General features: G+C 49.4%; 1 protein-coding gene across 3 annotated transcripts in view; it reads left to right on the forward strand.

The window, feature by feature from the left end:
* LOC103167174 (solute carrier organic anion transporter family member 1B3-like) overlaps positions 1-12831 on the forward strand; it is a 55653-nt gene that overhangs the window by 22836 nt on the left and 19986 nt on the right. For 2 of the 3 annotated variants that reach the window (XR_003756965.2, XM_029058510.2), the window contains exons 6-9: positions 3428-3574; positions 4387-4485; positions 8917-9165; positions 11070-11234. Coding sequence is in view for 2 of the 3 variants with exons in the window: in XM_029058510.2 (XP_028914343.1) it covers positions 3428-3574; positions 4387-4485; positions 8917-9165; positions 11070-11234 (660 nt within the window). In the remaining variant the exon portion in view is untranslated. The remainder of the gene's footprint in view (positions 1-3427; positions 3575-4386; positions 4486-8916; positions 9166-11069; positions 11235-12831) is intronic. The other variant, XM_029058511.2, reaches the window with a different exon arrangement.

Genomic DNA, 12831 nt, shown 5'->3' on the forward strand with positions numbered 1-12831 from the left:
GCTGTACTCGTCCGCTCAACTGTATATATCTTCATTACCCTGTTTATTTTGTTAATGAGATGAACATCGCCTTGATTCTATTTATTTGCTATTGTTTTAATGAGATGTTCATCCCCTCGATTCTGTTTATTGCTATTGTTCTCGTCTGTCCATCTCCCCCGATTAGACCGTGAGCCCGTCAAACGGCAGGGACTGTCTCTAGCTGTTACCGATTTGTCCGTTCCAAGCGCTTAGTGCAGTGCTCTGCACCTAGTAAGTGCTCAATAAATACTATTGAACATGAAATGACTTGCCCAAGGCCACGCAGCGGACACGTGACGGAGCTGGGATTAGAACCCAAGTCCTCTGACCTCCAGGCCCATGCTCATTCTGCTAGGCAAGGCTGCATCTCCTCTGGCGGTCACCTCCACCTCAGACCGCTGCTGAACAAGGGGGTTTCATTTCTTCTTGATTTATTTTTAAGACAAAGAAAAGAAAGAGGAGGCCTCCTCACCGGTGCTTTCCCGCTTTCCCCGCTCCGGTCCGAGGAGTGGGAAGGCAGAACTCGGCTATCACGGGCCTCCCAAGGTGATGGTATTTGTTAAGCGCTTACTGTGTGCCAAGCACTGTTCTAAGCTCTGCGGTAAGTACAAGGTAATCAGGTTGTCCCACATGGGGCTCACACACATTATTATTATTATTATTATTAATCCCCATTTTACAGATGAGGTCACTGAGACACAGAGAAGTTAAGTGACTTGTCCCAAGTCACACAGCTGACAAGTAGCGGAGCTGGGATTAGAACCCATGACCGGGCTCTTTCCACTAGGCCACGCTGACCCCCGCCCAGACTGGGAACACCCTTCCACCTGTCAGCTGTGTGACTGTGGGCGAGTCACTTAACTTCTCTGTGCCTCGGTTCCCTCATCTGTAAAATGGGGATTAAAACTATGAGCCCCACGTGGAACAACCTGATAACCTTGGATCTTCGCCAGTGCTTAGAACAGTGCTTGGCACATAGTAAACGCTTAACAAATACCATCATTATTATTATTGTTATTGGTGGATTACACCCGAACAATGTATCTTAGAGCAAACGGTCTTGGAACACAGTTGCTTAGAGGCTTCTTGCAGGCAGGTATCATGTCTGCTATTACTACTACTACTAATAATAATGGTATTTGTTTAGTGCTTAATTTGGATCAGACACTGTACTAAGCGCTGGAATGGACACAAGCAAATCGGGTTGGACACAGTCCTTTTCCCACATGGGCTCATAGTCTCAATCCCCATTTTACAGATGAGGGAACTGAGGCCCAGAGAAGGGAAGTGACTTGCCCAAAGTCCCACAGCTGACAAGTGGCAGAGCTGGGATTAGAATCCATGACCTTCTGATTCCCAGGCCCGGGTTCTAGTCACGATGCTGCTTCCCATAAAATTAGTAGACCCGATCCTTGCTCTCAAGAAACTTCCATGCTGCTGGTGCAGAGCACTGTACTGATCGCTCGGGAGAGACCAATAGAGTTAAACATAATCACTGCCCTCAAGGAGCTTCCATTCAACTATGTGCTGAGCACCGTACTGAGTGTGCATGGTGCAGTGGAAAGAGCACAGGCTAGGGAGTCAGAAGGTCATGGGTTCTAATCCAGGCTCTACCGCTTGTCAGCTGTGTGACCTCGGGCGAGTCAATTTACTTCTCTGAGCCTCAGTTACCTCACCTGAAAAACGGGAATTGAGATTGTGAGGCCAACGTGGGACAGGGACTGTGTCCAACCCAGTTTACTTGTAGCCGCCCCAGAGCTTAGTACAGTGCTTGGCCCATAGTAAGCGCTTAACAAGCACCATAATTATTATTATTTATTGTACTCTCTCAAGTGCTTAGGAAAATGCTGTGCCTACAGCAGGGGTCCCATATAATAATGTTGGTATTTGTTAAGCGTTTACTATGTGCAGAGCACTGTTCTAAGCGCTGGGGTAGATACAAGGTAATCAGCTTGTCCCAAGTGAGGCTCACAGTCTTAATCGCCATTTTCCAGATGAGGTAACTGAGGCACAGAGAAGTTAAGTGATTTGCCCAAAGTCACCCAGCTGACAAGCGGCGGAGCCGGGATTCAAACCCATGACCTCTGACTCCCAAGCCCGGGCTCATTCCACTGAGCCACGTACTGATTGAGTACAATAGAGATGTTCAAAACCATCCCTACTTTCAAGGAGCTCCCATTTTCCCGTGTGCAGAGCTCTGTACCGAGTGTTTGGGAGAGGACCACAGAGTTAGTTAGGAAAGCAGCATGGCCTAGTGGACAGAGCCCGGGCCTGAAGGACCTGGGTTCCAATCCCGGCTCCTCCACTAGTCAGCTGGGTGACCTCGGGCAAGTCACTTCACTTCTCTAGGCCTCAGTTCCCTCGTCCGCAAAATGGGGATAAAGACCGTGAGTCCCGTGGGGGACGGAGACTTTGACCAACCTGATTAGCTTGTATCTACCCCAGCGCTTAGAACAGGACTTGACACACAGTAGGTGCTTAACAGATACCATCGTTATTCTTATTATTATTCGTTAGAACACACAGTCCCTGCCCTCAAGGAGCTTACAGTCTTCTATGTGCAGAGCACTGTGTGCAAAGCACTGCCCTGAATGCTTGGGAGAGGACAATAGAGTTAGTAGACATGGTCCCTGGCCTCAAGGAGATTACATTCTCCTGTGTGCAGAGCACTGTTTGCAGAGCACTGCACTGATTGCTTGGGAGAGGATAATAAAAGAGAAGCAGCGTGGCTCAGTGAAAAGACCCCGGGCTTGGGAGTCAGAGGTCATGGGTTCGAATCCCGGCTCTGCCACTTGTCAGCTGTGTGACCATGGGCAAGTCACTTCATTTCTCTGTGCCTCAGTTACCTCATCTGGAAATGAGATGTTCTTCCCCTCGACTCTATTTATTGCCATTGTTCTCGTCTGTCCGTCTCCCCCGATTAGACCGTATGCCCGTCAAAGGGCAGGGACTGTCTCTATCTGTTGCCGACTTGTACATTCCAAGCGCTTAGTACAGTGCTCGGCACATAGTAAATGCTCAATAAATACGAATGAATGAATGAATGAATGAATGAATGAATGAATGAATGAATGAAAATGGGGATTAAGACTGTGAGCCTCACGTGGGACAACCTGATCACCCTGTATCTACCCCAGGGCTTAGAACAGTGCTCTGCACATAGTAAGTGTTTACAAATACCAACATCATTATTATTATTAAAATGGGGATTAAGACTGTGAGCCCCACGTGGGACAACCTGATTACCTTGTATCTCCCCTAGCGCTTTGAACAGTGCGTGGCACATAGTAAGCGCTTAACAGATACCACCATTATTATTATTCTTATAATACAGTTGGTCAGAAGTGGTCCCCACCCTCAAGAAGCTTCCAGATTAGCAGATTAAATGACCTTTCTGTCTTTCCAGATTGCAGAAGAGAATCACAGTCAAACATGTGGATCTACGTCCTGATGGGAAACCTGATTCGCGGGATCGGAGAAACGCCCGTCACCCCCCTGGGGATTTCCTACATCGATGATTTTTCTAAGGAAGGGAATTCCACCTTGTCCATCGGTAGGGCGCCGCGGCTTGCCCTGGCTCCGGTCGGGCCGGCTCCCTTCGGGCCCTAGGACCTTCCTCCTCGGCAGTGGACGGAGCTCCGGCTCCCCGGTGTCGTCGTCTCCCAGATGGCCGATTGCAACATCCCGGTTTGGGCTATCGGGGCAGAGCCCGGGGGAGGGGCAGGGTTTCGGGGAGTCCAGCCGGGGTGGGGTTGACCGTGTCTGCCGACACGCACCCCCGGGACACCCCATCCCCCGTGCTCACGCAGCATGTGTTCGCTCCACCGGGAGTCGGGTGCCAAGGGATGGCGTGCCCTGCGCTTACGTGCCCTGTCATCGTGTGCCACGCAATTGGGAACCGTGGGATTTCACCCCAGGTGATCATGCCCCATGCGATAGCTTGCCACCAGCTTGCCTGCCACATAACCACACGCCATGGGATCTCATGCCGTGCAATCACATACCACGCGATCACGCACCGTGTGATTTTTGCACCCATGTGATAACACAGCATGTGAATGAGCTCCGGGCGATCACGCTCCATGGGATAGAGCACCATGTGATCGGACAGGGCTTAGCTTCCAAGCGCTTATTACAGCGCTCTCTGCCCATAGTAAGCGCTCAGTAAATACAACTGACTGATTGACTGACTGATGAACTAGTTCCGGTGCCTGCGTTGGCCCGTGGGGTCTGGAGCCATGGTTCCCATCAGCCCTCGTCAGGGTCCCGGTCCCGCATGGGAGAATTCGTCTCTCTGTTGACGCCAGACGAGACGAGACAGAGATGACGCCCCCGGACTCACTGCCTGTTTTCTACCATTTACAGCCATCTTGCACACGGTTGCCATGATCGGCCCCATAATCGGCTTCCTGCTGGGATCCATGTGTGCCCAGATATACGTGGACATTGGCTTTGTAGACCTCAGTAAGTCCGAAGGAGGAGACGTCAGTCTTCCCATAATCTCTAGGTGGATTTTATCCACCTAAGGGTTAGAGACCCCTCTCAGGGTCGCAACTGGAGAGTCTCCAGTACACTACAGGTCTCGACGGCGGGAGGGAGAGCGAAGCAGAGGCCTACCCATCCCATTCCTAACTTGTCCAGCGGCTAGCGAGTGGAAGGCCATCCGCTACAAGTCAAGACTCACCCGTACTGGGAGAGAGTCGAGGGCAGAGCCTCCACCTGGCTGCACGGAAGGAGGAAATGATAAACCACTTCCGGATTTTTACCAAGAAAATCCTATAGATCCACTACCAGAACGATTGCAGAGGGAGATGGGGCATTCTGGGAGAGGTGTGTCCTTGGCGTCGCTATGGGTCGGACACGACTCGACAGCATGAGACGAGGATTAGAGAAACAGCATGATCTAGTGGAAAGAGCCCGGGCCGGGGAGTCAGTGGTCCTGGGATCTAATCCCGGCTCCGTCAGTTGTCCGTTGAGATTCATTCATGCGTTCGATCATATTGATTGAACGTTTACTGTGTGCAGAGCACTGTATTAAGTGCTTGGGAAAGTAGAATGCCACAATAAACAATGACATTCCATGCCACAGGAAGCTTATAGTCTAGAGGTGAGGAGACAGACATCAGTGCAAATGAATAAGTTTACAGATATGAACATAAGCACTGTGGGGCCGGAAGGGAGGAAGAGCAAAGGGGATGGGAAGGGAAGGGAGTTCCAGGCCTGAGGAAGGACGAAGGCGGGAGGTCGGCGATGAGATGGATGAAAAACAACGTGGCTTAGTGGAAAGAGCCCGGGCTTGCGAGTCGGAGGTCATGGGTTCTAATCCCGACTCCGCCGCTTGTCAGCTGTGTGACCTTGAGTGAGTCACTTAACTTCTCTGTGCCTCAGTTACCTCAACTGTAAAATGGGGGCTAAGTCTGTGAGCCCTGTGAGGGACAACCTCATTACCTTGTATCTACCCCAGCGCTTACAACAGTACTTGGCACATAGTAAGCGCTTAACAAATACCAACATTGTTATTATTATGAGATAGAGTAGGTAATAATAATAATAATAGTTATGGTATTCATTCCGTTCTTACTATATGCCAGACACGGTAGTAAACACTGGGATGGATACAAGCAGATCGGGTTGCTCACTGTCCCTTGTCCCAGGTGGGGCTCACAGTCTCAATCCCCATTTCACAGATGAAGTCACCGAAGTTACAGAGAAGTGAAGTGACTTGCCCAAGGTCACACAGCAGGCAAATGGTGGAGCCAGGATTGGAACCCATAATCTTCTGACTCTCAGGCCTGTGCTCTATCCACTGTCATGCTGCTTTTCTATTATATTACTATTATTATTATTATCATTATTTAACAAGCACTATAATAATAAGTGTTATCATTTGCAGGAGCTCCCAGGTTGGCTTTGGTGGAGCCAAGTTTGCGGGCTGGGTTGTAGTAGGCGAGTAATGAGGTGAGGTAGAAGGGGGCAAGGGGATTGAGGGCTTTAAAACCGATGGTGAGGAGTTTCTGTTTGATAAGGAGGTGGATGGGAAACCACTAGAGGTTCTCGAGGAGTAGGGAATCGTGGCCTGAACATTTTTGTACAAAAATGGTGGGGAAAACAGAATGAATTATGGACTGGAGTGGAGAAATATTATTATGATTATTATTGTCATTATTATTAATAATAATGAAGGTATTTTGTTAAGCACTTACTACGTGACAGGCACTGTTCTAAGCACCGGGATAGATAATAATAATGTTGGTATTTGTTAAGCGCTTACTATGTGCAGAGCACTGTTCTAAGTGCTGGGGTAGATACAGGGTAATCGGGTTGTCCCATGTGAGGCTCAGAGTTAATCCCCATTTTACAGATGAGGTCACTGAGGCACAGAGAAGTGAAGTGACTCACCCACAGTCACACAGCTGACAAGTGGCAGAGCCGGGATACGTACCCATGACCTCTGACTCCCAAGCCCGGGCTCTTTCCACCGACCCACGCTGCTTCTCTAACAAGATAGTTGGGTTGGATCCAGTCCCTGTCCCACACAGGGCTCACAGTCTTAATCCCCATTTTACAGATGAGGGAAACACGGCACAGAGAAGTGAAGTGACTTGCCCTAGGTCACACAGCAGATAAGTAGTGGAGCTGGGATTAGAACCCAGGTCCTTCTGACTTCCAGGCCCGAGCTCTATCCATTAGGCCATTCTGCTTCTCTATGATATTATTATCATTGTAATCAACAAGTGTTATTCATTCATTCAGTCAAATTTATTAAGTGCTTACTGTGTGCAGAGCACTGGACTGCACAGTGCTCTGCACACAGTAAGGGCTCAATAAATACGACTGAACGAATGAATACTAAGCCTTGGGAAAGAACAATACAACAATAAACAGTGATAAACCCTGCCCACAAAGAGCTCACAGTCTAGAAGGCGGGAGACAGAAATCAATACAAATAAATAAAATGATGGATATATACATAAGTGCTGTGGGGTTGGGGGGAGGGAAAGAGCAAAGGGAGCAAATCAGGGTGATGCTGAGGGGAGTGGGAGAGGAGGAAAACTAGGGCGTAGTCTGGGAAGGCCTCTTGGAGGAGATGGGTCTTTAGTAAGGCTTTGAAGGGGAGGAGAGTCATTGTCCGTGGGATTTGAGGACGGAGGGCCTGGCCACAGGTAGGACGTGAGCCAGGGGTGGTGGAGAGACAGGGGAAATTGAGGCCCAGGGAGAAGGTTATGGGCACGAGAGGAGCGAAGTGTGTGGGCTGGGTTGTAGGAGGAGAGAAGGGAGGTGAGCTAGGAGGGGGTAAGGTGGTGGAGTGCTTTAAAGCCAAAGGTGAGGAGTTTTTGTTTGATTCGGTGGTGGATGGACAATCCCTGGAGATTTTTGAGGAGGTGACGTGTCCTGAATGTTTTTGTAAAAAGATAATCTGGGCAGTGAAGTATGGACTGGAGTGGGGAGAGACAGGAGGTTGGGAGGTCAGCAAGGAAGCAGATGCAGTCATCTAGCCTGGACAGGATGAGTGACTGTATTACCACTTAGCAGTTTGGGTGGAGAAGAAAGGACGGATTTTAGCGACGAGGGAACTGAGACCCAGAGAAGGGAAGTGACTTGCCAAGGTCGCACAGCAGACAAGTGGCAGAGCTGGGATTAGAATCCTCTCTAGACTGAGAGCTCATTGTGGGTGGGGATTGTCTCTCCTTATTGCTGTATTATATTTCAGCGATGTTGTGAAGGCGGGACTGACAGGATTTGGTGACGGATTGAATAAGTAGGTTGAATAAGTATTATTTGAAGGAGCTCCCAGGGCCTTGAAGTGCAGGTCTCTACCAATCGATCAATCGTACGTGTGGAACTTTTATTTTCTGTGAAGCACTCTAAGCGCTGGACTGAGTAGAGGAAGGTTAGTAGACACTATCTCTGTCCTCAAGGAATTTATATTGTATTGCGTGCAGTGCTGGACTGAACTCTTGGGAGAATGCAATCCATTCAAGTTGGTAGATAGGATTCCTGCCTCCAGAGAGCTTATAGTCTAGCGGGGGAGACAGACATTAAGCGGAATGACAGGCGGGGGAATTACAAATGAGGGAATTGAAGCCCAGAGAAGTGAAGTGAATTACCTGAAGTCACACAGTAGACAAGTGGCGGAGCCAGGATTAGAACCCAGGTCCTTCTGACCTCCAGGCCCCAGCTCTAACCACTAGGCCAAGGTGCTTCCCTCACATCTCAGAGAAGCAGCGTGGCTCAGTGGAAAGAGCCCGGGCTTAGGAGTCAGAGGTCATGGGTTCTAATCCCGGCTCCTCCACCTGTCAGCTGTGTGACTTTAAGCAAGTCACTTAACTTCTCGGTGCCTCAGTGACCTCATCTGTAAAATGGGGATTAAGACTGTGAGCCTCATGCGGGACAACCCGATTACCCTGTATCTCCCCCAGCGCTTAGAACACATAGTAAGCGCTTAACAAATACCAACAACATCTCCTCCAAAGGTTCTTCCCTGACAAACAGCAGCACGGCATAGTGGATAGAGCACAGGCATGGTTGTTAGAAGGTCATGGCTTCTAATCCCTGCTGCACCACTTGTCTGCTCTGTGACCATGGGGAAGTCTCTTCACTTCTCTGTGCCTCAGTCACCTCATCCGTAAAATGGGGATTGAGATTGTAAACCCTTTGCGGAACAGGGACTGTGTCCAACCCGATTTGCCTGAATCCACCCCGCGCTTAGTACGGTGGCCAGGATGTTGTAATCACTTCACAGATACCACAGTTATTATTCCTATGTTCACTAAACATATTTGGTGCGAGGATAAGAGGAATAAATCAGGTAAATGGAAACTGGGAAAACGTTGATCTTTTTGCAGTCATAATGCACTTGGAAATCATTTTCTTTCTTGGCCTTTTTTTTCGTAGATAAAATCACCATCACCCCTAAGGACTCCCGTTGGGTTGGCGCTTGGTGGCTCGGTTTTTTGATTGCTGGATTCTTTAGCATTTTGGCCAGCATACCCTTCTGTTTCCTTCCCAAGAGCGCAAAGAAGAAGGGCAGACAGGAAAGTAATACATCAGCCTCGCCCATTGGGACCGGATCTAACGGAGAGGAGAATCAAACACTTAATGTCAAAAGCCAGCCACCAGCAAAAGGAAAAGGACATCTTACCGGCAAGCAAACACCATGGGCATTTACACCCATAAACACAAGTCCACACAGATATTCACTGAACAAGTTGAATTAGATTTCCTTCCTTTCTTCCTCCCCTCCCTCCCTCCCTCCCCTTCCTCCCTCCCTCCCTCCTTCCCTCCCCTTCCTCCCTCCTTCCCTCCCCTCCCCTCCCCTCCCTCCCCTTCCTCCCTCCCTCCCTCCCCCCTTCTTCCCCTTCCTCCCACCCTCCCTCCCTCCCCTCCCCTCTCTTCCCTCCCTTCCTCCCTCCCTTCCTCCCTTCCTTCCTTCCTATTTATTGAGCACTTACTGTGTGCAAAGCCCTGTACTAAGTGCTTGGGAGAGGACAATATAACAACAGACACATTCCTGCCCAGGAGCTCACAGTCTAGAGGGGGAATAGCAAGGTCTAAAACTCGAAGTGCTACTCCAAAGGGGAAAAGTTTTCTGCATGACCTAGTAGAAAGAGCCCCGGCCTGGGAGTCAGAGAACTTGGGTTCATTTGTTCGTTCATTCATTCAGTCAGTCCTATTTATTGAGCACTTACTGTCTGCAGAGAATTGTATTAAGCACTTGGGAAAATACAATACAGCAATAAAGAGAGACAATCCTTACCCACAGGGAACTCCCAGTCTAGAGAAGCAGAGTGGCTTCGTGGAAAGAGCCCGGGCTTGGGAGTCAGAGGTCAAGAGTTCCAATGCCGACTCCGCCACTTGTCAGCTGTGTAACTTTGGCCAAGTCACTTAACTTCTCTGTGCCTCAGTTCCCTCATCTGTAAAATGGGGATCGAGACCGTGAGCCCCAAGTGGGACAGCCTGATAACCTTGTATCTATCCCAGCACTTAGAACAGTGCTTGGCATATAGTAAGCACTTAATAAATGCCATCATCATTATTATTACTAGAGAGGATTCTAATCCCGGCTCTGCGACTTCTCTGCCGTATGACCTTAGGAAGTCACTTCACTTCTCTGGGAAGTGGTAGAACACTAAGAATTAGAACACTACTTGGCACATAGTGAGAGCTAAACAAATGCCATCATACTTATCATTATTCTCTATGCTTCAGTTCCCTCATCTGCAAAATGGGGATGAAGACTGTGAGCCCCATGCGGATTAGGGACTTTGTCCAACCAGATTATCTCATACCTACCCCAGCGCTTAGTAGAGTGCCTGGCACTCCACAAATACCATTTAAAATTTAAAAAAGTCAGTGGCCACTCAGCCCACTCAGTGCCGGTGCTTAGAACAGTGCCCAGTGCTTAAAACAGTGTCTGGCACATAGTAAGCACTCAAAAATTACCACAACAATCATTATTATTTTACCTTTAGCATGTGCTTCAGACCAGTGGTCCAGGCAATGCACTGATGCCTGGACAAACGCTGGTATTTGTTAGGTGCTTACTATATGCAAAGCACTGTTCTAAGGGACTGTCCCATGGTTTGCCTTCTTCGATGCCCTTTCCCCAAATTAGAGAGGGGCAAGGCAGCCCCTTGGTTCCCTTAATCTGAGTTTAATGACCCATCCCTGTCTTGTTGTCTTCTCCCAAGCGCTTAGGACTGTGCTCTGCACGTAGTAAGCGCTCAGTAAACATCACTGATTGATTGAACCCGAGCCAGTGCAGAACACTTCTATGGGGCTCTGGAATACAAGTCAGACCTGGGGGCTGCATCGCACCTCCAGGAGTTTAGGTGTGATCGATCAGTGCCGGAAGCTCCCTGTGGGCTGGGAACCTGTCTACCAACTCTGTTGTCTTGTACTCTCCCTAGCACTTAGTAAAAGGCTCTGCAGGCCCTAAGCTCTCAGCAATTACCGTGGATGATGATGTGTTTATTGAATACCTTTGGTGGGCAGAGCCCTGGCTTAAGTGCTTAGCACAGTACTAAGTGATGAATCTTCTCTTGCAGGTTTTTTCTACTCCCTGAAACATCTGCTGAGTAACGAGCTGTATTTAATATATCTGATTTTATCACTGCTGCAATTTAGTTCCATAGTAGGAGCTGTGACTTATCTTTCCAAATACTTGGAACAACAATATGGTCAGTCATCCTCCAAGGCTAACTTTTTAATAGGTGGGTCTCAGATTTTGACTTCGATAAGCAGAACTGGGGTATGTATTAGGGGATCACTATGTGCCAAACACTGTACTAAGCACTGGAGCAGATACAAGGTAAGATGCAATCCCTGTCCCACCTGGGGCTTAGAGTCAATGGGGGAGGGAAAACAGGTATTGAATCTTCATTTGGCAGTTGAGGAAACCAGGCCCAGAGAATTTCAGAGTGGGAGGGTGGGTGAGGGAAGGAGGGAGGGAGGGAGGGAAGGAGGGAAGGAGGGTAGGGAGTAGGTTGATGGTGAGTGCGGGTGAGGTGGGGAGAAAGGTGATGGGGCAAGGGACGTTCTAAGGCAGAGATGAGACAGAATGCGCTTCTCTTGCTTCATGACTTTCCTCCTCCTCGTCCTTCATTCAGTCATTCTATCGTATTTATTGAACACTTACTGTATTTATTGAGCCCTTACTATGTGCAGAGCACTGTACTAAGCGCTTGGAATGTACAAATCGGTAACAGCTAGAGACAGTCCCTGCCCTTTGATGGGCTCACAGTCTAATCGGGGGAGACAGACAGACAAGAACAATGGCAATAAATAGAATCAAGGGGAAGAACATCTCATTAAAGCAATAGCAAATAAATAGAATCAGGGTGATGTACATCTCATTAACAAAATAAATAGGGTAATGAAGATATATACAGTCGAGCGGACGAGTACAGTGCCGAGGGGATGGGATGGGAGAGGGGGAGGAGCAGAGGGAAAGGGGAGAGAAGAGGGTTTAGCTGCGGAGAGGTGAAGGGGGGGTAGAGGGAGCAGAGGGAAAAGGGGAGCTCAGTCTGGGAAGGCCTCTTGGAGGAGGTGAGCTTTAAGTAGGGTTTTGAAGAGGGGAAGAGAATGAGTTTGGCAGAGGTGAGGAGGGAGGGCATTCCGGGACCGTGGGAGAACGTGGCCCGGGGGTCGACGGCGGGATGGGCGAGAACGGGGGACGGTGAGGAGGTGGGCGGCAGAGGAGCAGAGCGTGCGGGGTGGGTGGTAGAAAGAGAGGAGGGAGGAGAGGTAGGAAGGGGCAAGGTGATGGAGAGCCTCGAAGCCTAGAGTGAGAAGTTTTTGTTTCGTGCAGAGGTCGATGGGCAACCACTGGAGGTTTTTAAGAAGGAGAGTGACATGCCCAGAGTGTTTCTGCAGGAAGATGAGCCAGACAGCGGAGTGAAGAATAGACTGGAGAGAGGAGAGAGAGGAGGAAGGGAGATCAGAGAGAAGGTTGACAGTAATCTAGCCGGGATATTACGAGAGCCCGAAGCAGTAAGACAGCCGTTTGGGTGGAGAGAAAAGGGTGGATCTTGGCTATATTATAAAGGTGAGACCGGCAGGTCTCGGTAACGGATCGGATGCGTGGGGTGAACAAGAGAGACGAGTCAAAGATGACACCGAGGTTGTGGGCCCGAGAGACGGGAAGGATGGTCGTACCATCCACGGTGATAGGGAAGCCAGGGAGAGGACCGGATTTGGGAGGGAAGATGAGGAACTCAGTTTTGGTCATGTTGAGTTTTAGGTGGCGGGCAGACATCCAGGTAGAGTCGTCCTGGAGGCAGGAGGAGATACGAGCCTGAAGGGAGGGGG

Source organism: Ornithorhynchus anatinus, chromosome 2 (assembly GCF_004115215.2).
Source record: "Ornithorhynchus anatinus isolate Pmale09 chromosome 2, mOrnAna1.pri.v4, whole genome shotgun sequence".
In the NCBI taxonomy this organism is placed as follows: Eukaryota; Metazoa; Chordata; class Mammalia; order Monotremata; family Ornithorhynchidae; genus Ornithorhynchus; species Ornithorhynchus anatinus.